We start from the raw sequence: 25502 nt of genomic DNA, 5'->3' as shown, positions 1-25502 counted from the left end.
ATACCTTGAGTAAGACTGTGCTGTCCCTCTAACTTGCCTCTGACACACCCCTCCCTTCTCCAGCTCTGCTCCTGGCCTACACCCGGGCTTTTTTGGGGGTCCTTGCAAAGCAGCTTTACAGAAGTCCTTTGCAGTGCCTGCACCAGGGGAGTCCTGTTCTGGATGGAATTGGTGTTTATAGAGCTCCTTTATGTTGTCCAAGGATGAAATTCTGGCTTCATACAGTCTCTAGGAATTCTGTCATGAACTTCAATCCTCTTACCCTTTTACCCAGATGGGGGTGAAAAATCTCACTCTTTGTTTCCAAGTTTTCAGTAGATGTTGCTCTGCCTGGTTAGTTGGAGGCATTTAGTACACACCTCTGGGCTTGACTCAGTTTCTCATGTTTGCATTACAGCAAGCTTCCCTGAATACACATTCTTACTGTAGAGAACCCCATAAATACAGTGCTCATGTTACTAAACAATTGGATTGATGGAAGCCAGTGCAAATTATACTGCCTTGTGCCAGAATGGCTGCCTGCAATAACTCACAGGGGAGGGCGGGATGAGAAAGGAATTGGGATGAAACAGAGAGAAATACTTAAGATTTTCCACTGTGGAGGGCTGATTAAGCACACCATTCAAACTCCACTGTCAACTAAAGGGACTTCCCAGGACTTCAAGAGGTTTTGAATCAGGACCCAGTGGAGATAACTGAGTCGGCACATTCCTTGGCTAGGCACTATCCCCTCTGTGGCTTGCACTGACCTCTACGGGTCTGCCAGCACAGAGGAGTTTGCGGCATTATCAGCTCACCCCAGCTGATGTTCTGGTCAGAGGCCGATTAAGATTTATTGGGGCCCTTGTCACAAAGAACTTTCCCCTCCCCCCTCATTCCCCCTCACCATGGGGCCCTGCCCCCTGCTCCTCCCCTTCACCCTCAAGACCCTGCCCCCTTAGGGCAGGATTAACTCTTCTGTGGGCCTCGGGCTATTAGATTTTGTGGGGCCCCTGTAGACAAGTCTTTTTCCTGATTTAAAACAAAATGACGACAATTATGGCTCTGGGGCTTTAACCTTATACTAAACGTGCCTTTAAATTAACATAAAGCTGTTCTGTGGTTACATTTCAGTCTCAAAACATGTAGAATATAGATATTTCAAAATAGCCTACTTCTTACCTCAGAACAGCTGTTAGATTAGTTGCTTTCTGGGAGGGAGTTTGGGTGCAGGGGCTCCAGGCTGGGACAGAGTGTTGGGGTGCAGGAGAGGGTGAGGGGTGTGGGCTCTGGAAGGAATTTTGGTGCAAGAGGGGGCTCCAGGCTGGGGCAGTGTTACAGTGTGAGAGGGGGTTCGAGGTGCAGGCTTCGGCTAGGAGGTCTTTACCACAGGTGGCTCCTGGCTGGCGGCACAGCAGGGCTCAGGCCGGCAGCCTGCCTGCATGCCATAGCCCCATGCTGCTCCCAGAAGTGGCCGGCTGCTGCCACCTCTCTGCGTGCCCCTTGGGGGAGGGGGAAGGCATGTCTTCATGCGCTGCCCATGCCTGCAAACACCACCCCCACAAGTGTTAATGGGAGCTGTGGGGATGGTACTGGGGGCGGGGGCAGTGCACTGACCTGCCTCTCCTTCCCCCCGCCAGGGGTTGCAGAGATGTGCCAGCAGTCGGCCATTCCAGGAGCAGCGTGGGGCTGCAGCATGCAGGCAGCCTGCCTGAGCCCTGCTTCGCTGGGGCCCCGGGCTGCAGCCCCTGTGTTAATCTGGCCCTGTGCCCCCTGGCCAGACTGGAAGCTGGAGCTGGGCTGTGGTAAGAGGCACTCAGGGAGCCCAGGCCACTGTGGGGAGCCCTGGACCTTCCACCTGTCCTGGGCAGCCCCCTGGGCACGGGCCCTGTGGGCCCATGCGTTAATCTGCCACTGGTTCTGGAACTTGGGCTCTGTAGCTGTTTTTAAATATGGGCAATAGAAGATATAACCCCACCTAACCTGGCCCACAATATTTCTTGGGGTTTGAAACTCTGCAATATGTTTATCCCATGCAAGGTTGGGGTGGTTCTTCCTCCTTTCACATCCAAGCTACCATTTCAGAGAATCCTTGTCAAATGCACATTTGGGAACCTTAAATCAAAGGGTTACCCAAAGTAAACAAACAAGGGCCTGCACTTTGGAACTATCGATCCAGCTTCTCTATACTTGCACAATTCATTAGCAAAAGGATTGCATGGTACACGAAAATGGCAAAAATCTCTCTCATGATCATCACTGGTCTTCTGGGATCTCTTCTCAGTGGCGAATGTACAGGTTCGTTCATTTTAAACCTAGCAAGTCCTCTGCTTTTTAGTTGCTCTCATAGATCGGATAACATTTCTGTCCTCTGATAAGGAATAAATCATTTACCAGCAACAAAATTACCACAGTAAGACTGCTGAACTGTATCGGTTCTCCATTTAAAAATATGTTTTCTCTTGAGAATAAAAAAATAGGGTTTTTATGGTGATAAAATTAATTGCTGTGCTGCTCTTTATTTAAAGAATGGGACTTTTCTGCTACTTATTTTGTGACTATTAATTTCAAGGAATTGCTCTAGATTTAGTCATTTGATATAAATAAAACAATTGGAGGAAAAGATATTTACAAATGAGCATCTCTGCCTTTTAAGGTGTATTTGAATCCCAGAACAAATTGTCCAATCAACCAATAAATACATGACAGGGTCTTTGGATTTGCTACCGTGACGATTGTTTAAATGCCAAATTTGGGCTGAATTCAAATGCAATATTTTAAACTAAGATCATGAGCATGCAAGAGAACAGTTTGGCCAAAGAGCAGACATTTCTAATAGAAGTGAGGCTGATGCACCAACTATCACACCATTTGTTGTCTATCTTTCCTCATGTCCAGGGGCATAATCCTGCATTAAGGAAATCAAAGGCAGTTTTACCATTTACCTCAATGGAAGCAGGACCAAGTCCTACATAGGGAGGTTACCCCGCCCCCAGGTGGGGTTTTGAGGTTGTATCCATGTTTGTGCTGTGTTGTAGGAGTGGTGGAAGAGACTATATATCGGTGCAGAGTACTATACTGTTACTTCACTTCAAACCAGACAGCCTGTCCCAGCTGGGAATATAAAATATTCTTTCCAGTGTGTTTACTCACTGATTAGAGCTGAGAGTCTAAAGCACAGTATCGCAATACTCCTTGAAAGCAAACCATGGCAAAATATTCTTCCCATGCCCCGTGAGGTGTGCCTACTCCAGAATTCTGTGCTGGACCAGGATACTGGAAATCTCATAGACCCAGGCACAGAGAAAGTGTATTTAAATAGTCATGCCCCTCTGCCATGTACATTGGCCTACGCAAAAGAATGAATGGACACAAATCTGCCATCAGGAATCATAACATTCAAAAACCAATAGGAGAACACTTCAACCTCTCTGGTCACTCAATAACAGACCTAAAAGTGGCAATTCTTCAACAAAAAACTTCAAAAACAGCCTCCAGTGTGAAACTGCAGAACTGGAATTAATTTGCAAACTGGACACCATCAGCTTAGGCCTGAAAAAAGACTGGGAGTGGTTGGGTCATTACAAACCTAAACCTAAACCTAATTTCCCCAATACTAATTTCCCCCTACTGTTACTCACACCTTCTTGTCAACTGTCTGAAATGAGCCATTCTCATTACCACTTCAGAAAGTTATTTTTCCTCCCTTGGTATCCTGCCGTTAATTTAATTGTCTCATTAGACTGACCTCACACTTTGTAAGACAACTCCCATCCTTTCATGTATTTATACCTGCTCCTGTATTTTCCACTCCATGCATCTGATGAAGTGAGTTTTAGCCCATCAAACTTATGCCCAAATAAATTTGTTAGTCTCTAAGGTGCCACAAGGACTCCTTGTTGTTTTAGTCTCTCCACTGACTCTTAGATTCACCTGCTTAGCTATTGGCAGTTGCCTCCAGCCAGAGGTTTCCCTGGGGATGGAGTAAAATAAAATGCTATTCCCCAAGTGAGACTGTCGCCTTTTGTCCAGGGTTTTGTTTTTAAAGCATTCTGCAGCATCAGGACATGCCTGCATTAGCTGGAATGGCGGAATGGCAGTAACTGGAGTGAAAGGGGTGCTTTGCCCTATATTTTAATTATCATCTGTATATGGTGCACGTAGATTAATTGGAACAGGTGCCTGCTGTATTCCTATTGGCTAGAAGTGTCCAGGAAGAGATACAAGGTGAAAATGTTGCAACTGATGTTCTAGTTTTTGTGTAATTAGTCTGGAGACTAAATGTGGAAAAAAAGCAGCAGAGCTGCCAAAGAAAGCAGGGTGAAAGGCTGCTCAGACTATCTGTTTTGTCTCTGAGCCCATAGGGGTGGATTGTTTGCACAGAGTAAGGTGGTAGAACCATTTTTACTCATATTGATGCTGCTCCGGGTGATCTGTTGACAGTGATCACCAGGGCTGCCCCGGGCGGGGGGGGGAGGAGAAGTGGGGCAATTTGCCCCAGGCCCTGGGTCCTTCAGGAGCCCCCACAAGAATATAGTATTCTATAGTATTGCAACTTTTTTTTATGGAAGGGGTCCCCAAAATTGCTTTGCCCCAGGCCTCCTGAATCCTCTGGGTGGCCCTGGTGATCGCGTTTGCATTTTATGTGTGAACCGGTTAATGGTCAAAACTTCAAGGAAGAGGAGAGAAATCAATTTTGGATCCCTCCCCTAAACACAAACCAAGCTATTGCCATTGGATAATTTGTATTAATAGTCACAAGTCTGTACCAGACTTGCTTTCCAGAAGAATATAATTGTTTACTGCATTAAGACCTAGGGCAAGGTAGTTCTGTTAAGATCAAGATTTTAATTCTCATAGCTAATTGAAAGCAAGTATCAGCACAAGGAATACAGAACTGTAGACTTGTTTTGAAGTCATTTAAACTGTTAGAAAAACAGTTGGCAGTCAGAATAATCACTTGCAGATGGAGCTCCAGCAGAAGGGCCAATTCCTGCCTTCAGTTACAGGGGGTAAGTGAGGATGGTAATTCCAATGAACTCAAATGGAGTCAAAGTATAAATCTGGAATAAGGGCTTTATTGAAGTCAATGGGAGTTTCTCAGATGACTTCAATGGGCGTTTAATTAGGCACTAAGTGAGAGCAGAAACTAACCTTCTAAAAGCAAATAGAGATTCTGTCTGGCTATTACTAGTCCTCACAAATTCCCTTTCTAGTCATCATGATGAGTTTCTTCTCTCTCCCACCAAGTCTCAAGTGCCCAATAAAATGTACTCCCATTCACTCGAAAATTTGTTATAGTATAAACCTTATATGAACAAGAAGCTACATAACATTTCACAAACTTAATGACCAACTTTAACCCCAAGCAGAACTGACAGCACCATCTAGTGACCATGAGAGGCTTTGATGTCTTTCACTGTAGGCCTGTTAGTCATAAGAAAGGCCCTTGAAAATTTGGCTGACCAAGTAGATGACCAAGAACATTCACCTCAACAAGCATCTTCAGGCTCGGTCTACACAAAGGTTTTGTATCAGCCTAACTATTTTGGTTATGGGTGTGGGTTGTTTACTGATATAGTCATACCATTACAGCTTCTAGTGTGGACACAGTTATATTACACAGGTACCCTCCGTATACAGGAAAAGGAATATGCTATACTAGAATTTTACTATGTATGTGCAATATGCCCATATCCATGGTCTCTAGGTGGTGAAAACCCAGGAACGGAAAGCACTTTAACATGACAGTTAAAACCTTGAGGGGAATGTACCATCCTGTAACTATGGTCTATGTTTTTTTTTTTTAACAGTTTTTATCAAAAATGAACAAGCAAGCTCAATTTTGCGCAGGCAGAAGAGGTACAATTCAAATAGACTGGAAGAGTTTGTTCCAGGGAACCTGGAGAGAGAATGTAAGGAAGAAAAATGCAGTTTTGAAGAAGCGCGAGAAGTCTTTGAAAACACGGAAAAAACAGTGAGTGTTGTTATGGCAGAATGACACTGGCTCCACCATTATGAACCTACTGGGGGAGAGACAGGGTGGAGGCAATCATGGAAAAAGCCTCTTTTCCCCAAAGGGTGCAATTCAGCCTGTGTAATAGACCAGCACAGCACCTATGTTCATGTGAGTCTTGCATAAGCATTTATGCCTGTGCTGACCCACTTCATGAAAGGGATTATAATCCTAAAAACTTTCTATTTGGATCCTTTACCTAAAGTTTTTGGGGCTTTACTTCTTGCTAGTTCTGTAATTTAATTTTCAAATTAAATATCAAGATAATTTATTCATTTTATTGTTTGTTTTGTAGATGGAGTTTTGGAAAGGGTATATTGGTAAGAGATTTGCTTCCTCCATGTTCCACATACATAAAAACCATAAGGTCATCCTGTATTCACCCTTCTGTTCATGCCTATAAGTAACGGGAGGTACAGGTATTCATTGAAAGAATATTTCCCATTTAATGGAATACCTTCTACAGTAGAGCTGGTCAAAGTTATGCATGATGAATACTATATCCCCCCAATTTAGTTCTTTTCCCTGTTCTGTTTGCAGATAATTCACAGTGTTGGTTTTTACGAGTCTATTCATTATTTGCATTTGTTCAAACAGCTTGTGTGAACAAGTTTCACTGTATGATCACCTCGACCATTTGCAGTTTGTGATGTGTGATTGGTCGTGTAAACCATGTAGAATGGTTCAGCTTCTATGGAAAAATGAAACTTTAAGGTTTGAGAACAAATGGCCAATAGCAAATGCCCTGTTCACATGCAAATATGGCTCTTCCTATGAATGGCCCCTTTATAAACGTGTGTGAGCACATCATGTTTGCTTGGAAATAGTGTATTAAAGAGAGCTATAAATGTGGCCAAAGCAGATAGCTGTTTGGAATTCAAACCAATGCTCACAAATATTTGTTTTGCATCTCTTGTCCAGCTCTGCTTCACACTTACAATCTGTCTCTTCACTCCTTGGTCCCTTACCTCAATTACCCCCCACACCCACACAAAAAAATATATTCAATGAACACTAACCATATGAAACTAAGGATGTTTCAGCTTCGTAGATTGGCTGGGCACATAGAACATGGCCACTCTTAAATAACTCCATGAGTCAGTCCAGACTATACAATAAAAATGTTACATTTGCCTTTTAAAATTGTCCTTTGAAAAAACAATTGCCATGAAACTGAGATATTGTATTTTGTTTTTTTATGTTTGAAACGAACGACCCCCTGCAAGAAAAAAAAAATCTTATCTTCTCCTTTATCACTGTGCATGTTTTACTTGTTTAGCTCACAGGCTGCTAGTACCATCATCTGTGCTGCATGAGTGAAATTCACTCCTATGCAGAGATGCAGCTCAAGACCCATGCGCCACTTAAACCCAATTTGAGAGCTTCAGTCATGGCCAAGCCTAATACTCTTCACAGCAGGGAATTTGGCCGTAAGTGGCCATCTTCTGCACTACACAAGCAACCTTTTGGCGGTTTCCAAGGCTTGAGTCCTAATTCTCTGCTGCCCTGTGCTCTGTGTCTGCAATGCTGAAAGTGGCAAGTGGCGGTAAAACTCTACCATGCTGTTGAAGTAGAGTTTTATGCTGACTTGCACCAGTATAAGTGGCTGCACAAGCCACTGGGAGACAAAAGACCCAGTCCCTGGCCTGCAAGCTGGACATTCTGTAATTTGTTATATTTTGCCTCCTGTTTGCATTGGAATGAAGGGGAAGGAGAGAGAGGATGAAGAAGCATTAACAGCTGAATTTGCTGGTGTAACATGAATGCACCAGGGTACTCTTCAGTTCTTCTTCCACTGTGGCTCTGCTCTGTCTTTTAAGAGTTTATTTCCTTAAGATTCAGCATCACTAATTCAATTGCCAAGTCCCTGGGTTTTACTGCAAATTTTCTGATAATTGGTGTTTTTCTTAGAGCTGGATTCACAGGAGAATCTCAGCTTTCATTTGTTTTAAGAAGTCTGTTTCTAGCCCTCACAGAAAAGAAGAAAAGCTTGAGCCCTAAAGTTCAGGGTCTTATGGTAAAGGCTCAAAGCCACCGTCTTCTTCAAGGAAGGATGAGAACTTAAAAAAGAAAACCCTAATTTAGAGACAGCTGGCTCTGCATGTTCCCAAGGAAATCCACCTCCTAGCTCCAGTTTCGAAGCAAGATGAGACATAGGACCAGATTCTGGTCTCACACTAGTGAGAATTAGGCAGAGCACAACTGACGTCAGGGGAACTAACACACCAAAAGACAGTAGTGAGGTCAGGTTTGACGCCATAATCAGGCCTTTGTGCATAACGCAGCTGCAGAGGTCACCATGGGATTTCTGCTCTGTCAATTTGTTATGTAATTATTTTCCAGAATCTAACTTTTCCCTTAAAAAGAAGTTTTCAGGTCCAAGCTTAACTTAACATTTTTTAGCCTGAGCCTGATAGGGTGGGGGAACACTCACTGTTGAGTAGCAAAAGTGAGGAATACCCTTGTCTGCTAATTGATTGATCTTGTTTTCATTTCCAAGATGGAGACCAGTGCAATCCAAATCCATGTAAAAATGGAGCCCGTTGCGCAGATGACGTTGGTTCGTACGTGTGTTGGTGCCTGGCAGGGTATGAAGGAAGGAACTGTGAGCTAGGTATGTACCAAGGGGACAGATTCTTTGCTGCCCTGCACCATATATAGTCACTTAGACCTGGGCAAAGTGGATGTGAATAACTTCCATTCTCATTGGAATCCATAGAGGAGATGCTACCCTCCCAACCCCTGCTAGTAAGGAGTGGTTATTTAGCTCATGCTAAAGCAACTTCTACTTCTCGCTATGTTGTTCCCTGGTTCAAACCCTGGTGTTAGTCAAGGTGGCAGCCATCACATATTATAAATGAGAATCAGATTCACAGCCTGCTCAGTAAAGCCATGTGTGCCAATGCAAATATTTAATCAGGAACCTCCTTTCTCTCCCTATTACAAGCCCTTCCTGTATGGATTATATTAGTCAGGGCTATTTAACTCCATGGGTGAAATCCTGAGCCTAATGAAGAGAATACAAGATTTTTTTCATTGACTTTAATAGGGCAAGGATTTCACCCAGGGTTCCATTCAACTTCCTGAGGAGATAGAGAGGAATGGGGCCTGATCCAAAATCCACAGAAATCAAATTGGAGTTTTTCCATTGACTTCAGCGGGAGTAGGATCAGAGCTATGGTGCTGGGGGGTTGAGTATTGCCCAACAGTTTCAATCACAGCACACAGGGCCCTGTTTGACGATGAGCAATGATCAACTACACACCCACCATATGATTCCAAAGACAAACAAAATGCAAGTACTCTCCAGAAGGGCTCAGGAGATTATGAAAATAGAATCAGTAATGGTTTACGGAGCTAAGATCTCTGTCTAATTATTCCTGTTCAGCCTCTGATCTAGTAGATCCAGTGTAATGAACGAACACTGAGAAGAGATTCTCTTTCTACTTGTGTTTTTACTCTGGCAGGGAAGAGGTGCGGGTCTGGAAGAGTGTTTTAAATTTGCAGCAAATATAAAATAGTCTCAAGCCACTGCAGTCTTCTTGTGGATGGCAGACTGGGACTAAAATAGCAACAGAAATGAAGAGACTTTATAAAAATAGTAAACGATCACGTAAGCATGACAACTGGAATGGATGTGTCCTTGAGGAGTGGGAGAGAAGTTTATCTACTGTGAAGTTATTTGAGAACTCACTGAGAATTACGAGCAAGTCTATTGACTAGTCACTTTCGACACTTGGAAGATGAGATTCCGAAAGATAGAGAAAAGCAAAGGGGAGCATGCATCAAAAATGTTCACAACAAAATGTGACCATAACATGAATGCCCCTGGGATGGTCATCAGCAGTGGGGATCGAACTTGGGACCACTGGAGCTTAATGCATGAGCATCTACTGTCTGAGCTAAAAGATTCAACTCTCTTAGCTATCTGTGTAGCAGGCTCATCTATCGCCACTTGGCCAAGCCTCCACTAGAGGGGAAACAGAACGTCACATCAAGTTGTCATGTCCTACATACTCCCCCTGGCTGGAGCACATCTTGAGCTCCAGAGGCTTCCCAGTTCAATTTCCTATCCAGGCCACGACCTGTAACACTGACATCCCTGGTGCGGTGTCAGTGGCTGAAGCTGGGGGCTGAGTCTTTTTGCTTAGACAGCAAAGATCCATGCAACAAGATCCACTGCCATGGATCCAGAGGCAACAGCATTAGACGAGGCTCCATTATAAGCTCCAAGCTCAGTTTCATCAAGAGCTGGGGTCAGGTTTGTGAGCTGTTCATGTTGATCAGGGAGGATTTCTGGTTTCTATCATGGAAAATCTGTTATGATACAAAACCTGGCAGTTTAAACTGACTTTTGCTAGAGTTTCTGGGTTCACACCAATCTGAAATCAGAGGTCTATCCCAAGGTTTACACTGCACCCTTCGACCTGGCATCTGGTCACCTGAATCCAGACTGAAGACAGAGGGGGAGGAGGAGCGTGGTGGGGAATCCACGTGATATTGTACAAATATTTGTACAAACCCTTGCAAGCGGCTCTGCCAAGTCCCAGAGAGCTCCGAAACGCTGAATGACCTCAATCTCTCGGAAGTCATTAGTGTCAGAACCGGTGCTGTTGTAGTCCACAAGGAGGCTGCCCTAGCGGACTCTGCTCTCTCTCCATACTGCAAAACAGGTCTCTGAAACCAGTCTCCTTGATAGCTTGCCAGGAGGCTAGGCAGGGCAGGGCAGGCCTCAGGTCCAGTAGGTCAGCAATGAGACCAGAGTCCACCAGCCAAAACACTCTCCAGCAGAGAGAGAAATGAGGGGACCCACAGATGCTACCACTTCCCCATGACTTTCCACAATATATTTTCCCATCAGTTTCATCCAGTTCTAGCTCAGACATTTGCCAATTTGGGGAGATTGGCTTTAAGTCGAGGTAGTCAATAGGTGGACCGCCGGCCAAATCCGGACTGCTAGATGCTATTGAACTGACCCTGAAATCTTTTTATTTACTTATTTATTATTATTATTTGTATTAGTTTCTCTGGGGTCTGGACCTTGACTATATCTTGCCCAAGAAATTTGGACCTTGAGAAAAAATAATTGCCCCTGCTTTAACCTCTTGGTCTCACATAAGCTGTCCATATATTCCTTGGAGAAGTGCATGGGTTAGATATGCTGTTGAGATTTTCAAAGCAGACAAAGGGATTTTGCCATGCTTTCAGATTAAATGGGTTTCGTAACTCCGGTTCCCTTAATACACACCAGGCACAAATTTCTGACTGTAGCGTATCCTGATCAGTGCTTCCATCAGAATAAGGGGAGGATGCAAATTTGCTTCTGCCATGCAACAGTTTGGGTTGTTAGTATGCTGGAGTCTAAAGGCCTGATCTTGAGAAGGGTTAACCACCCATTATTCCCAGACTAGATCCTAAGTAAACAGCTCAGCGACCTACTCCTTAATCTATGTCATCTTCAGCTTTCCATTTATTGCACTTTTGAAGTGTCTTATGGGTTTGGTTTAATTTCTTTCAGATTCAACCTGTGCTACTAAGAATGGAGGATGCAAGCATTTTTGCACCAATGACCCACCCCGCAAAGTTGTTTGCTCCTGTGCACCTGGCTATAAACTGAATGGAGATGGAAAATCCTGTGATCCTGCAGGTCAAGTTCTAAAATGATTTAAAGATTGGGATGAGATTTCAAAAGCTTCCTAGAGTATTTAGGCACACGTCATTGAAATTAATGGGACAAGTGCATCTATATCCCCTTGGTGGCTTTGGAACTCTCAATCTGGTTGTTTCATAAAGCACGTTATGAAGCGTGTAGTATAGCAGATTAGCAATAGCCGTGGACGTTTTGTGGCAGATAAGGGCCATGTGTGCAGTTAGTGGCATAAACCTCTTCCCCAAACAAGACATAGAAAAAATAGGGCCACACTCAGGCCACCACTCTACAGAGCAGGAATGAGATGCTTAAGAGTAGGCATTGGGACCTGCTTGTTTCAGGTGGCCATACACTCATCTATAGGTCATGTCTACTTTTCCTCTGCCAATGCACCAGTATGATCCCCTTACAACATTCTCTGCGGGGGCCCCTAACTTTCTCGTGCCCACAGGCATGCATGTCATATGAGTTCTTGCAAGCAAGAGCTATGACATTGCTGATCCCACGTTCTTCATATTTGAGATGCTGTGGGCTTTTTGATTACAGTAGACAGGATGGAGAAAGTCTACATCCAGTCAGAATGGGGTACTTCCCATAGATGGTACAGAACACAGCTAGATCCCCATCTTTGAACATCATGGGGAGTTGTCCTACAAGTTCTTTGAGAAGTCTTCACTGGAGACATGCCAAGCTCATGCTGCTTTTGGGTACTATTTCTATTCCATCACTTGATAGTCAGAAAAAGACATGAAGTTGATGCTAAAATATGCAACCTACATCTACTATTAAGGAGCTAAAAAAAATCTTTAAAAGGAAATACCTGGATTTTGATGGTTGCAACTTTAGAAGGAAGCTTAACTTTGAAAATCATCATGAAACAACTTTGTCTTGTTAACGTCTTACAAATTTGACATATTACTAGACTGTGATATAAAATAAGTGAGAAGTAGGTGGCCATTGAAAAGAACAGTTAACTCCGTTTGCAATGGGGTCGTAGTCATGTTGGGCACAGGCTGTTAGAGAGACAAGCTGGGTGAGGTCATATCTTTTACTGGAACAAGTTCTGCTGGTGAAAGAAACAAGCTTTCCAGCTACACAGAGCTAAAGAAGAGCTCTATGTGGCTCGAAAGCTTGTCTCTTCACCAACAGAACTTGATGTAGTAAAAGATATGATCTTTCACAAAGAAAGTGAGATGTGGCCATTGAAAATAACAGTTAACTATCTCCATTTAAAGTGCTTAGAAATGCCAACTTGTTTTTCAAAACTCAAATGCTTTTACTAATCTATCAACAGCTTTTTAATAGTGTTCTCACCTTCATCGGTTGTAAAATATTTACATATGCATGTATAATTTCAATGTTCTTCTAGCTCAGACACATGCTGTATTTATACTTCACTGTAGTTAGTTGCTATAGAAATGTCAGTTATAATAAGCAAGCGCAGTGGGAGAAATCTCTCTCTTTACATGTGCAACAGAGAGAGTTGATTTGCTTGGTTTCTAATTCTGATGTTCCGAACCACCCAGTAGGCTTTCCCAGACTCCTCCATACCTTTTTAAGTGTTTGATTTATTGCAACATGCCTACCATGAATCTCTTAGGCACATGTACAGCCATCATTCTGGTAAGCAAGCTGAACATCACAGAAAATAATAAGCTTCCTTCTTGTGCATCACTATCAGTGATAGAGGTTTTGCTGAACAAAATCAGCCATTTCCCTGTGGCCCTACTGTTTTCAAGCTGATTTGCGCAGGTATAACAGATAGGAATTTGCTAACAGAAATCTGACTCCGATGCAAATGATGGACTAGAACCTGTAACTGGGAATTATGTGGGTTGTTTGGTACAGTGGAAGACAAGAATGGTGAAGAGCAAACAGGAGTGAGAAGTAGTAAGCAATTACTTTTGTCATGGAAGTAACCAGGTTTGACTGATACAAACAAGGAACGGATCTGTTGGGTCAGAAATGTCGCATTTGCATTACTACTTTACTGAGTAGAACCAGATGTTGAGCAAGAGTCCAACATCAGCTGGTTTGAAGAGATCTGGCACTACAGGGCACAATTAATCTCCCTTCCCCTCATCTCCTAAGGCTCTCAAACTTATTCAGAATGTGGAGATCATCTCCAGAGATAGGGTGTCCCCTGGGCATTTCCCCTCCTATTTGAGATCCCCCAACATCTCTTTGGCAGCAACAATTGCTTGGAGTCAGGACTCCTGGCAGTTGGCTGGTAAGCCAGGTAGAGTATAAGTTGCCATTGGTACAGGAACAACAGAGTTAGAAGGGGGAGCAGGCAGAACCAGCTAGACATAGAAGATGCAGAGTGGTGATTTCCAGGAAGCATGGTTACATGTGGCCACCACCATGGGTTGGTGGCATAAGTGAAATGCTTGTAGGCTTCCTGTTCACAGCATGGTCCACAGTCTCTGACTGAGGCAGGGCTCATTGGAAAGCTTCATAGCAGGCAGGATTGTCAGGTGTCTGGTTTTCGACCGGAATGCCCGGTCGAAAACGGAGCCTGGTGGCTTCAGTCAGCGCCGCTGACCAGGCCTTTAAAAGTCCGGTCGGCATCACAGTGGGGCTAAGGCAGGCTTCCTGCCTGCCGTGGCTCCACGCAGCTCCTGGATGCAGCAGCATGTCCCCCCTCTGGCTCCTATGTGTAGGGGCAACCAAGGAGCTCTGCACACTGCCCTCCGCCCCAAGCCCTGGCTCTGCACCTCACATTGGCCAGGAACCGTGGCCAATGGGAAATGCAAGGGTGGCGCCTGCAGACAGAGCAGTGTGGAGATCCACCTGGCTGCACCTCCGCATAGGATCCAGAGTGGGGACATGCCGCTGCTTCCGGGAGCTGCTTGAAGTAAACTCCACCCAGAGCCTGCACCCCTACCCCATGCCCCAACCCTCTGCCTCAGCCCTGATCCCCGTCCCTCCCTCCGACCCTTCAATATGAGCTCAGAGCCCCCTCCTGTACCCCAAACCCCTCATCCTCATCCCCAAGCCCACCCCCTGTCCCAGCCCTGAATCCCCTCCTGTCCTCCAACCCCCTCGGCCCCATCCCAGAGCACCCTTCTATACTCCAAACTCTTCATCCCCAGCACCACCCAGCGCCAGCCCCCCTAGCCCAGAGCCCTCTCACACCCCCCACATCTCAACCCCCTGTCCCAGCCCAGAGCCCCACCCCCCTACACTCTGAAACTCTTAGCCCCAGCCTGAAGCCCCCTCCCACACCCTGAGCCCCTCATTTCTGGCCCCACCCCGTGACATCGTTTCCATGCAACACAACTCCAAGCCCCTAGAAGTCTCTTAATAAAACTGCTGGTTAGGTGACAAGGACTTTACAACAGAGTTATGTCATGTGAGACCCCAATTCATCCAGATACTTCAACACATGCTAACTTTAAACATGCAAGTAGACCCCTTGGATCAATGGAAGTATTCTGATGCTTAAAGTTAGACATATGCCAGTACCATGCTGAACAAAGGCCTGAGTTAATCACATCCCCATGTGCACATACACAAAAGTTTATGTTTGTTTTTTCCATTTTAAAGTCCTCAAAATTGATTTCTAAAACCTGGTAAAGCTTTGTGCTTGCACTACCAAAGACATATCGCTTGGTGCTCCTATTTCTGACCTCCGGATGGAGTTTATTGTTGTGTTTATTTGGCTATGAGAGCTACTTACATCACTATAAATTAATTCAAACATAAACATGAACCACTTAAATCAGCCCACTCCCCTGGAGCTCCTTTATCATCCTGCTGATGAGATGCATGAAACATTTAGCTCCAGTTTTGCCACTTCATTTGTAATAACACTTATTATGATGCATGGCCAGCTGAAGTGCTATCTTATGAATCTGTGGATTCTTCTCACAGTGCCGTTTCCATGTGGGAGGATTACAGCTCCCAAAGCCAAAAGCAAGTACACACGAGCCATGAACACCTTTGACAAGTGGTACTACAATTCTACCGATGATCACGACGAAGCAACAGACAATACCACTCAAATCACACCCATCATTAAGCAAGTTACACGAGTCGTTGGTGGAGTGGAAAGCAGAAAAGGTGAAGTTCCTTGGCAGGTACTGGATGTTCTGTTCCTGTTTGTTATCCTGCTAAACTTGATTGCTCTCCTGTCATTTTGTACACAGAAGAATTTCTTCTATATGCTTCTTAAAGCCTGTGTCACACACTTAAAGTCTCAGAGTCTTTTGGCCCATGTACTTTATCTATGCTGTAGCAACATACTTTGCCTAGTTCACGGCCACATTAGCAACTTGCTAGGAGACAGAGTGACTGCATCTTTATCCAAACGGAACAATCCAACCAGTTTTGGCTGCTGGCAGAATAATATATGAGTGCACCAAGCACTTCACTACAAGCAGCCGAAGGAGAAGACTTCTCTGATCAAGCAAAACATAGGGGGACATGTTGACATTTTGGGGCACAACTTCACAATGAAGAAGAGACAGAGCCATGGTTTAATACTTTAGACTAACCGTGGGCCGCTTTTCATGATATTGTCACTGAATGAATCAGAATTTACAATTTAAGGTTCTGATCTTGCAGTTTGAGCCACATGGGCAGATCCCTGCACCCAGGCAGAAACCCACTGACTTGAGGGGGCTCCAGAAGGGTCTGCCAGCACTTGCAAGATTGGGTCTTAGATTTGGTTCAGAGACTTCATTTTGCCTGTCGAGTGCCATGCACACATATGGCATCATATAAATAATTGCTATGTTCTTTACTCAACCTCTCTTACCATGGAACACCTCTATGAAAGCACAGATTGGGCCAGATCCTCAGCGAGTGTACGTCAGTGTACTTCCATAGGCTTCAATGAAGCTATGATAATTTACATCAACAGACAAACTGGCCCTATATATATTTGAAGGAGTCTCATCTACTTCATCTGCTTATTCCTCACCAGAAGTCACAAACAGATATTGTGACTGACGGGTTGGATCACAGAAACCTCCTGGGGGCAGCCAACTGATGTGCCAAGACTACTACTGCCCCTGCTTTCCCTGCCAGCTCGGGATCCCAGCACCCTGTCTTGTGGAGCCAGACACACCCATCTGCTCCATCCCGACCCAGGATCTGAACCATATGCCCCAAAGCTGAAGACTTAACTGAAAGCCAATTAAGAAGTGTTCCTGTCTTTAACACTCAGATGCCCAACTCCCAATGGGGTCCAAACCCCAAATAAATCCATTTTACCCTGTATAAAGCTTATGGAAGGTAAACTCATAAATTGTTTGCCCTCTATAACACTGAGAGAGAGAGACGCACAGCTGTTTGCCCCCCACCAGGTATTAATACTGACTCTGGGTTAATTAATAAGTAAAAAGTTAAATATTAAATACAGAAAATAGGATTTAAGTGGTTCCAAGTAGTGACAGACAGAACAAAGTGAATTACCAAGCAAAATAAAATAAAACACGCAAGTCTAAGCCTAGTACAGTAATAAAACTGAATACAGATAAAATCCACCCTCAGAGATGTTTCAATAAGTTTCTTTCACAGACTGGACGACTTCCTAGTCTGGGCACAATCCTTTCCCCGGTACAGCCCTTGTTCCAGCTCAGGTGGTAGCTAGGGGATTCCTCATTATGGCCACCCAATTTGTTCTGTTCCGCCTACTTATCTATCTTTTGCATAAGGCAGGAATCCTTTGTCCCTCTGGGTTCCCACCCGCCCTTCTCAATGGAAAAACACCAGGTTAAAGATGGATTCCAGTTCAGGTGACATGATCACATGTCACTGTAAGACCCCAAGCCTTCATTCCTCCCTGCCTGCCAACAGAGCCATCCACAGTCAATTGTCCGTGTTGATGGGAGCCATCAAGATTCCAAACCACCATTAATGGCCCACAATTTGCATAATTACAATAGGCCCTCAGAGTTATAGTTCATATTTCTAGTTTCAGATACAAGAGTAATACATTTATACAAATAGGATGACCACACTCAGTAGATTATAAGCTTTGTAATGATACGTTACAAGAGACCTTTTGCATGAAGCATATTCCAGCTACATTATATTCACACTCATCAGCATACTTTCATAAAATCATGTAGAGTGCAACATCACAACCATCTCCATCCAAACCAACAGGGATGTAATAAAACAGAAATATTGTGACGTCTGGACCAGGGAAATGCAAATAAAATACCCACCAACTGCTTTGTAAACAGTTGTTAAAACAAGGAGCAACAAAAGAGAGGTGCAGAAGAAACTGTTACTAAATGGAACCTTTTTCAAAGTCTTCCACAGTTATCCTAGCTTTGTCGAGGTTGATGTATCCAGCAATGGCTGAGAGCGCTAAACAGTGAAATAACAAAATCAGTATGAGGTACAATCTTTTGATATCTTGAGCCCCAGCACCACTGGTAGTGGGGATTCCAAGACCAATTAATAGATGATGCACAAAACGGGATATAAAATCTTCACTCGGACAGATCAAGTGAAGGTATTTTAATCCTGTCTCAAACACAGGAAGAATGATATTCTTAAGAAGGTATTTCTAGGAAGCCGGGTAGCGATAAAGCGAGCTCAGCAAGAGGCAAAGACAGCTTTGCTGAAGAAGCTGAGAAGTGAAGGGGGTTTAAGTTAGAAGGTTAGCAGCCTGCAGAAGTGACCATTTGCCTTACCTCTTAAGGATGACAGCAAAACAGTTGTGTTTATGTGAGGATAGATGGTCAGAAACAAGCTGACACTAGGTTCTTCACTGGAATCCAAAATTGACAGACATCATGGCCCCAAATTCAACATCTAAAAATCAACAGTTAGGTGCAATCATGGAAAAAAACAGCCCCATTGTCTCCAGGAATGACAAAGCTTGCAGTCTTCCTTTGACTACCAGCCCAGAGGTGCTCAAAGTCCTAGATTCTCCAGCTCCATATGTTGCACAGTGATGATACACCATTACACAATGATTCATCTCAGTGACATAAAATCATACACAGGAGACAACATGGTAGGATACACATTTAAAAAAAGAGTGAGGGGGGAACCACACAGGACTGGAAAAACTCCTTCAAATTCTGACGCTTATCCAAATCTAGAGGCCTTTACCAAGCCATGCGACTCTCCTGCTACCCTAAACATGGATGCTTCCCTGTTCCCAGTTTTATCACCATCATATGGGGAAGTAGCTAGTAGACCTGCTACCCTGGAAGAGTTGGCAATGGTAAGAAGGTCTGCTACCTCCTGCAATGTCTTTCTGAGTGGTCTGGTACTCCATTTGAGTTCTTTACAAGCTATCTCCCCCTTCTACGTCCCCTTTCCATTCACTCCTTGGGGCATTCTTCCCCACCCTCTCAAGTGTGGAGACCTATTTTTCTCTGCCTTTGTCTCTCTCCTGCACCTCTTTCCCCCCCTGCCCCCTAAAGCTTTCTCTGGTCCATATTATCTTCTTTCCAGCACCCCGCCACATTTCTGTGTAGAGTTCTTGTTGACGGATGGTTTCCAAAGAGTGAGCAAATCACTCCGTGCAGGAAGATAACTGGAGACCACAAGAAAGGCGACCCTCCTGGCAGCTGAAAGAGAAGCCTCTAGTGGCTGCAATGGATAACTTCGGGCAGAAAACTCCACACGTGGGCTGGTCTACTTGAGACAGACAAGGACACGGGGAACAGATAGCCCAGAACTACTAACAACATGCACCACTACACTAGCTCTGGGCAAGAATTTTATGGTGCTGTAACTTCTGTGATGGACTGGCACAAACAGCCTGATTAACGTTAGAGAAGGTCTTAGATTTCAAGTGACGTTAAAGGCATTGCTCATGGACATGGGCCCAAGATACAGAATTCAGACCTTCATCTAAAATTTCTCAGATCTTGGGGACAGTTGGATCTGTAGATTAGTTTGGGTCACATCTCAAATCAGTAGCAAATACTTTTTTAAAATTATGTTCATACTTTTGCAGCCTGATATTTAAGTAGCCGGTTTAGTGCTGTAATTTTCAATCTATAGCTGCCCTCCAGTGGCCAGGTACCTTCAAGTCTACAATTGACTTACATCTCTTGCCAAACTAAAACATGGTTGGAATTAACAGGGACATTTATCTTTCATCTGTACAAATAGATACTGTGCTTTATTAACAGAGACCTGCGAGATACAAAGTATTGATCTTTAATTGCAGAGCAGCTCCTGTTTGGGGCAAACCTCTTGTAGTATGTAGGCTTATTTCTCTTAGTTATAAGTATTGATCTCTCATACTTAAAATTCCGCTTCTCAGGGCTAAAGAGGCAGCAGATACACTTACTGGAGGAAGCTGATCTCTAGTAGCAATCATGTGGTCTTTAAGGAAAAATATGGTTGGGAAATCCCGCTTCTAAATTAATCGTGCCTAATAAGTTTGCATATTTAATTTGAAATTAAGTTTTGGAATGTAGAACATGTAGGCTTGTATCCCCTGGCTACCCATGGAGCAGCATCGAGCTGCCTTAATATAGCAGAGGATCTGGTCCATTGCCACTGTTCTCACTGGTGTCCAGTATAACCTGTTCAGGAATCTGTCTGGAATGACTGTGAGGGAAGTTGAACTTCACGTTATGTCAGATTGGTTTCCCCTTGTCATGACCTAGCCAGAGGAGGGATGGGAGATGGTCTTTAGCCATTGGTAAGGTTGTCCTGTGAAAAATAGTCAAACCAGCAGGACTGGACAGGAATACCTCAAGAGGGGAGGAAGGAAGCTCCTCAGAAGAATTGCCTTTGAGCATGAGGGAAAGTGGGTGGTTACTTTCACAGTGTCAGTTTTGCATGTACCATTTAGCAGCGGTTGTTCCTCACCCTTTGTCCGTTCCCTTAATATACCTATGATGTTTGATTTCTCTTCCTTACTGGTTTGTGTGGTATGCAAGGCTTGGATTTCTCTTTTCGTAGGTTCATTTGGAGAATAGTAATGGAGTAGGATTCTGCGGGGGGTCTATTGTCAATGAAAAATGGATTGTAACAGCAGCGCACTGCATTGAGCCTGGTGCACAGATTACTGTCGTGGCAGGTAAGCAAAAGGAAGTCTGAATGCATTAGTGGATATTCAATTAGGCATGCTAAATAAAACTGGTACTATCCAGTTTACGAACATGTTTTTCATGGCAAAGCTTCCCCTAGACCTGTGACTGGCATCCATATTCCAGCAGGGTTTGTTTGGTATGTTGATGGGACAACATGGTTTTCGGCAGGTAGGGAACAAGAATTGTGTTACAACCTCATAGCCACGTTATCCCACTCCAGCTGTACGTACAAACTGTATTAGAACATCGATGCCTCTCTCCAGGCCAGACAACTGTGCCATGGTACAGCTAGAGTTGTAATGTAACAGGCTTTAAGGTGTCCACTTACTATCGAAAACAAAGATGTAGGGTCAGGTCCTTAGCTAGTATAGATCAACTGACTTCAATGGAGCTACACCAGTTTACACCAACTGAAAATCTGGCCCATAGTAAATTAGAAGAGGTAAGCTCAGGTGGCTTAGTGTTGCCTCCAGGATCATGGCTCCCAACAACTAGGGCCTAAAAGGGAGGAGTTTTGAGGTCTCACTTTAGTGAAACAAAAATCCATAAAACCACCCCTCAGAATATGACAAGGAACAGTCTCCCCTCAGGAGCCTTAGCTGACACAACATGAAAAACCTTACAAATAGAGCCCTGCGTGGATACAAAATCTGTATGCACATCCTATCCACAAAAACACTCTGCGGATAACCACGTTTGTGGCTATAAAGCGGATATCTGCAGATTTGCAGGGCTCTATCTATAATAGCATCTCTGGCTTTGCCTAATATGGGACTATCGGTGGCAGTGTGCCGCACAGGTCCAAATACATTGACCAACTAGTGTCTTGCCAGTGGCTAAAAACTGCATTTCTGCTTCCATTGTTGTCAGGCCTTAAGCTTTCATCAAAATAACTGTTCATCCCAAACATCACACAGATCTGAAAGTTAATTGAGTGATCATGATCTAGATGATCCTGCAGCAGAAGCAGAAATGGATCCTGTAAAGACTGAAATTCAGTAGAAAGTAGAAATTATGGACTGATGTAGAAAACTTAACTTCTATGTGAGGAACTGGGAGGTGTAGACAGGCTCTAGGAAACCAAATCTGACACATCCACAAAATGACTTCACTGCATCTTTTCCAATGCTATTCCCCCCCTCAACCCACTGTCCCCATCCCTGCCAGCTACTCAGCTTTTATTCATTGCCTATGGGAAATCTGAAGATAATTCAACGCAGGGGCCCATAACTAAGGCAAGGAATTTGGCAACGGTAAGATGGTGATTATTCACAGTGGCATAAGTCAGTTTCCTCACGTTGTTTATGAAGTGTCTATTTCATATTATAACTGCTGAGCACATGGGACATAAATCTAGTTAGTAGCAGCCGCCAATAACAACAGATTCAATTGAAACGTGCAACACACCCAGAATGGCACAAGCACTTCCTGGATTTTGATCCTCCACTTACTTTTGCACCCTTGGCCCTTGATTCTGCCTGGGTGGGCCCCGGAACTGATTTCAGCAGAGCTCCATGCCAGTGCGAGGTGCACCTGCACAGGATCAGGGTCCACAGAAGGTTGAGTGCCACATTTGCTACCATTTTGCCTCCATGAAAGTTCACAAGGGTGATAGAGCATATCTGTTAAACTGCGAGTACACAACTTCCACTCTTTATACAGCGGAAACAGTTTCACGTTAGACGGGCCCATTTTTTGCTTGGAAATGGGTCTGTTTCTGGGTTTGCATTTTGTTGCAAGTTCATCCAGTTCTAGTTTCATCACAAATGTTTCACACTCTCCGATTGGGATAGAAGGATGATTGTCCAGGAGCACAGCTGGGTTTTACTGGAGTGGATTTTATTGACAGGCACCAAGTAAAGAGGAAAAAAAAATCTGGGGGTTGCAGGTTTTGTCAGTGACTTTGGAGTATATGCCAAACATCGAGGACCTTGCACTTTCCCCTCCATCCATGCCAAACACCTAGCTTTAATTATAGCACAATAGCACCCCACCCGAAATATTTAGCAAACAAAAATAAAGCTGTTAAAATTACCCCTCCACAAATTCCACATACAGCATAATGTTCAGCCTGCCCTGCAACAATTATGCAGCAATATCAATAAGAAAAACCAATAGGAAAAAAAACCCCTCAAAGTCTCCCCCATATGGATCTTATTTTTACAGCTTAGTAACGTCATCTGAAAAGAAATTCCTACTCCCTCATTTATATCTCATATCCTAATGCACCGAACACACACACACACTCTCTCTCTCTCTCTCTCTCTTTCTCTCTCTGAGCATGTCTCAGAAGCAATGTAGTGAGCAGAGTTGCACAGTAGCCCCGGTCAGATAACAACATTAACAAAAACACAGCAAGCTAGCCGATGATATGACCTCAGGCTCTCTTGTGGCACGTCCAGCAGGCAGCCAATAAACCAATAAACAGAAGCACTACAAATAAAACTGACAGAACAGCTCAGATTCTAGAAACTGCAGCAAAGCTAGTGGGAAGATTGAGGCAGAGGCTAAACATGCTCGTCCCGCTTTGGGCCACAAAAAAGAGAAGTGGGTTGCTTGTGACAAGCTATTGATCAGGTCTCAGGATCCCCCTCCATCCCACCCTAGTTACCTGCAGATTTAGGATATTGGTCACAGTGCGGGGGGGAGCGATTCTGCTTCTAGTTTCCTTGCAGAGCTAGTTAGCAAGCTGCAGGTAGATTTTCCTTTGGGTAGGAAAGGACTTCTCCGACTGCAGCCAGATAAATCTTAACGCAGTGCAGCCTCAAAACACCTGAAGTCTTGACAAATTCCCCCATTTTTGTCTAGAAAAATCTTTTAAGGAAGGGAATAGCCTGCCAAAAAATCAGCTGGAATAGCCCTAAACAGCAAACCACCTGCAGCTGATTTTTATCCTCAGCAGAGGAAAAGATAGGAAGCTGGGGGAGGGGGCTCTGCAGGAGCTGGGAAAGATTGGCTTTGGAACAGAGACTTTGTATCTACATGCTTTGTAGCGCCTAAAATTCCAGTTGCTGGCAACAACTATCTGCATCTAACTCTATGGGGGGGGTGCGGTCCTCCTGGCAAAGATACAGAATGTTTGCTGGTTGCTGTGGTTCTGGAGTACTGTTTGCTAATAAGGAGTCTGTTTTAAAATATATTCTTGGTTCGGGAGACTTTGTAATATCTAAGGACAATGCTCCCCCTTACAACGCTGCAAAGAATCGCCAAACTTCTGTTATCCCAACTGCTACAAAACTCTGATCGCCACCCCCTGTTTTCCAACAGGTCAGGGTTAGTCCCAACTGGTTTGGGGGCAGGGTTTGTGTGTGTGTGTATGTTTTTTAACACAGTACTGTTGGATCTTTAGCTGGGCAGCCACCATCTCTAGTCTGATACATCATCCAGCGTGGCGAGCTAAACTTGATCTATTTGTAACCCACTCGTGCGCGTGTTGCAAGTTCCTCTCTGTGCTGATCCACAATAGATCTGAGTTGTGAGAGCCCTCAGCTATGGAGCATTATCTCAGCCCATAGCAGCTCATGGCAGTCTCTGGTCTGTCACCTCAAGAGGGTGTTCATTGCATCAAGCACCTCCAGAGCTAAAAGTATGAGCTGCTGCAGCTTGGAGAAAAGAGCCAAGGCTCTGGATTTGGGGACTGTACCAATTCATCGCCTCCCTGGATCAGAACAGAAGGGAGCCTATAGCACACATTCAATGGGTTACGTTTGCACCATAAGGGACATAACTCATCACCTGCTCCTGCAGCATGGGACTCTATCGCATAGCATAAGGAAACTACTTATGAACTATCACTGCTATTTGGTTTCCTACTTCTTGTAGGGCAGACACTAGGGGATCTGATCCTGCTTCCACTGAAGTCACTTTCAAAAGGGGACAGGAACAGATCCTAGATGAGGAGATGACCGCACACTTTGGTCTCAGTTCTGCAGTTGGCAAGTTTTTGCCAACCTCTCCCTTCGCAGGATCAGGGCATTAGTCAGATCTGTTAATAGACTGCAGTGACACAAACACATAGCATCAAATAGCTTATACAGTAACAGGCACAGTGAACCTTGTCTCATCCTACAGACGGCACACCTAATATCTCCTTGCAGTGCTGTGCACTATCAGCACCGGATCTGAGCCAATTCCCAGTGTGAGGTTTGAACTTATGACATTTTGGCTCCCAGCTGAGCCTTAGTGACACTAAAAGTATCAGTTGTATGTGTAGTTACTGACCCTGATAGTGTATTTAGTCACCCACAGGTTGCTTGTAATTGTAAAAAGCACGACGTTTATTTCACCAGGGGAACACAACACGGAAGTCCCTGAAGGTACCGAGCAGTATCGCCAAGTGGTGAACATCTTTCCTCACCCCACCTATAACGCCAGCCAAAACAAGCACCACAATGACATAGCACTGCTAGAGCTCGGGACCCCGCTGGAGTTCAACAGCTACGTCACCCCTATTTGCATCGCCAGCAGGGAATTCACCAACAGCCTCCTCAAGCATGGAATTGGCACCGTGAGTGGCTGGGGGAGCCAGCTGTTCCGGGGACGGGTGGCCACAGTCCTCCAGGTTCTGAAAGTCCCATTTGTTGACCGTGCAACGTGCCTGAGAAGCAGCACATTTTCTATCTTACAGAATATGTTCTGCGCAGGTTACCATTCAGAGGCTAAAGATACATGTGAAGGGGACAGCGGGGGCCCTCACACCACAGAAATAGAAGGTACCTGGTTTCTAACTGGAATAACCAGCTGGGGGGAAGAATGTGCACTGGAGGGCAAATATGGTATCTACACCAGAGTATCAAAGTACATCAAATGGATAAGAGATAGAACAAGTGGTTAA

At 44.4% G+C, this 25502-nt stretch overlaps 1 protein-coding gene across 1 annotated transcript; it reads left to right on the top strand.

Annotated features, from left to right (window-relative positions):
• Positions 1-2210: 2210 nt before the first annotated feature.
• Positions 2211-25502, top strand: F9 (coagulation factor IX). The gene is made up of 8 exons (XM_032773205.1): positions 2211-2277; positions 5793-5956; positions 6291-6315; positions 8496-8609; positions 11514-11642; positions 15522-15727; positions 20538-20655; positions 24958-25502. Exons 1-8 carry the CDS (start codon positions 2211-2213, stop codon positions 25500-25502), a joined length of 1368 nt encoding a protein of 455 aa, XP_032629096.1.

This window comes from Chelonoidis abingdonii, chromosome 8 (assembly GCF_003597395.2).
Source record: "Chelonoidis abingdonii isolate Lonesome George chromosome 8, CheloAbing_2.0, whole genome shotgun sequence".
Classification (NCBI taxonomy): Eukaryota; Metazoa; Chordata; order Testudines; family Testudinidae; genus Chelonoidis; species Chelonoidis abingdonii.
This window is presented reverse-complemented; position numbering and strand designations above follow the sequence as displayed.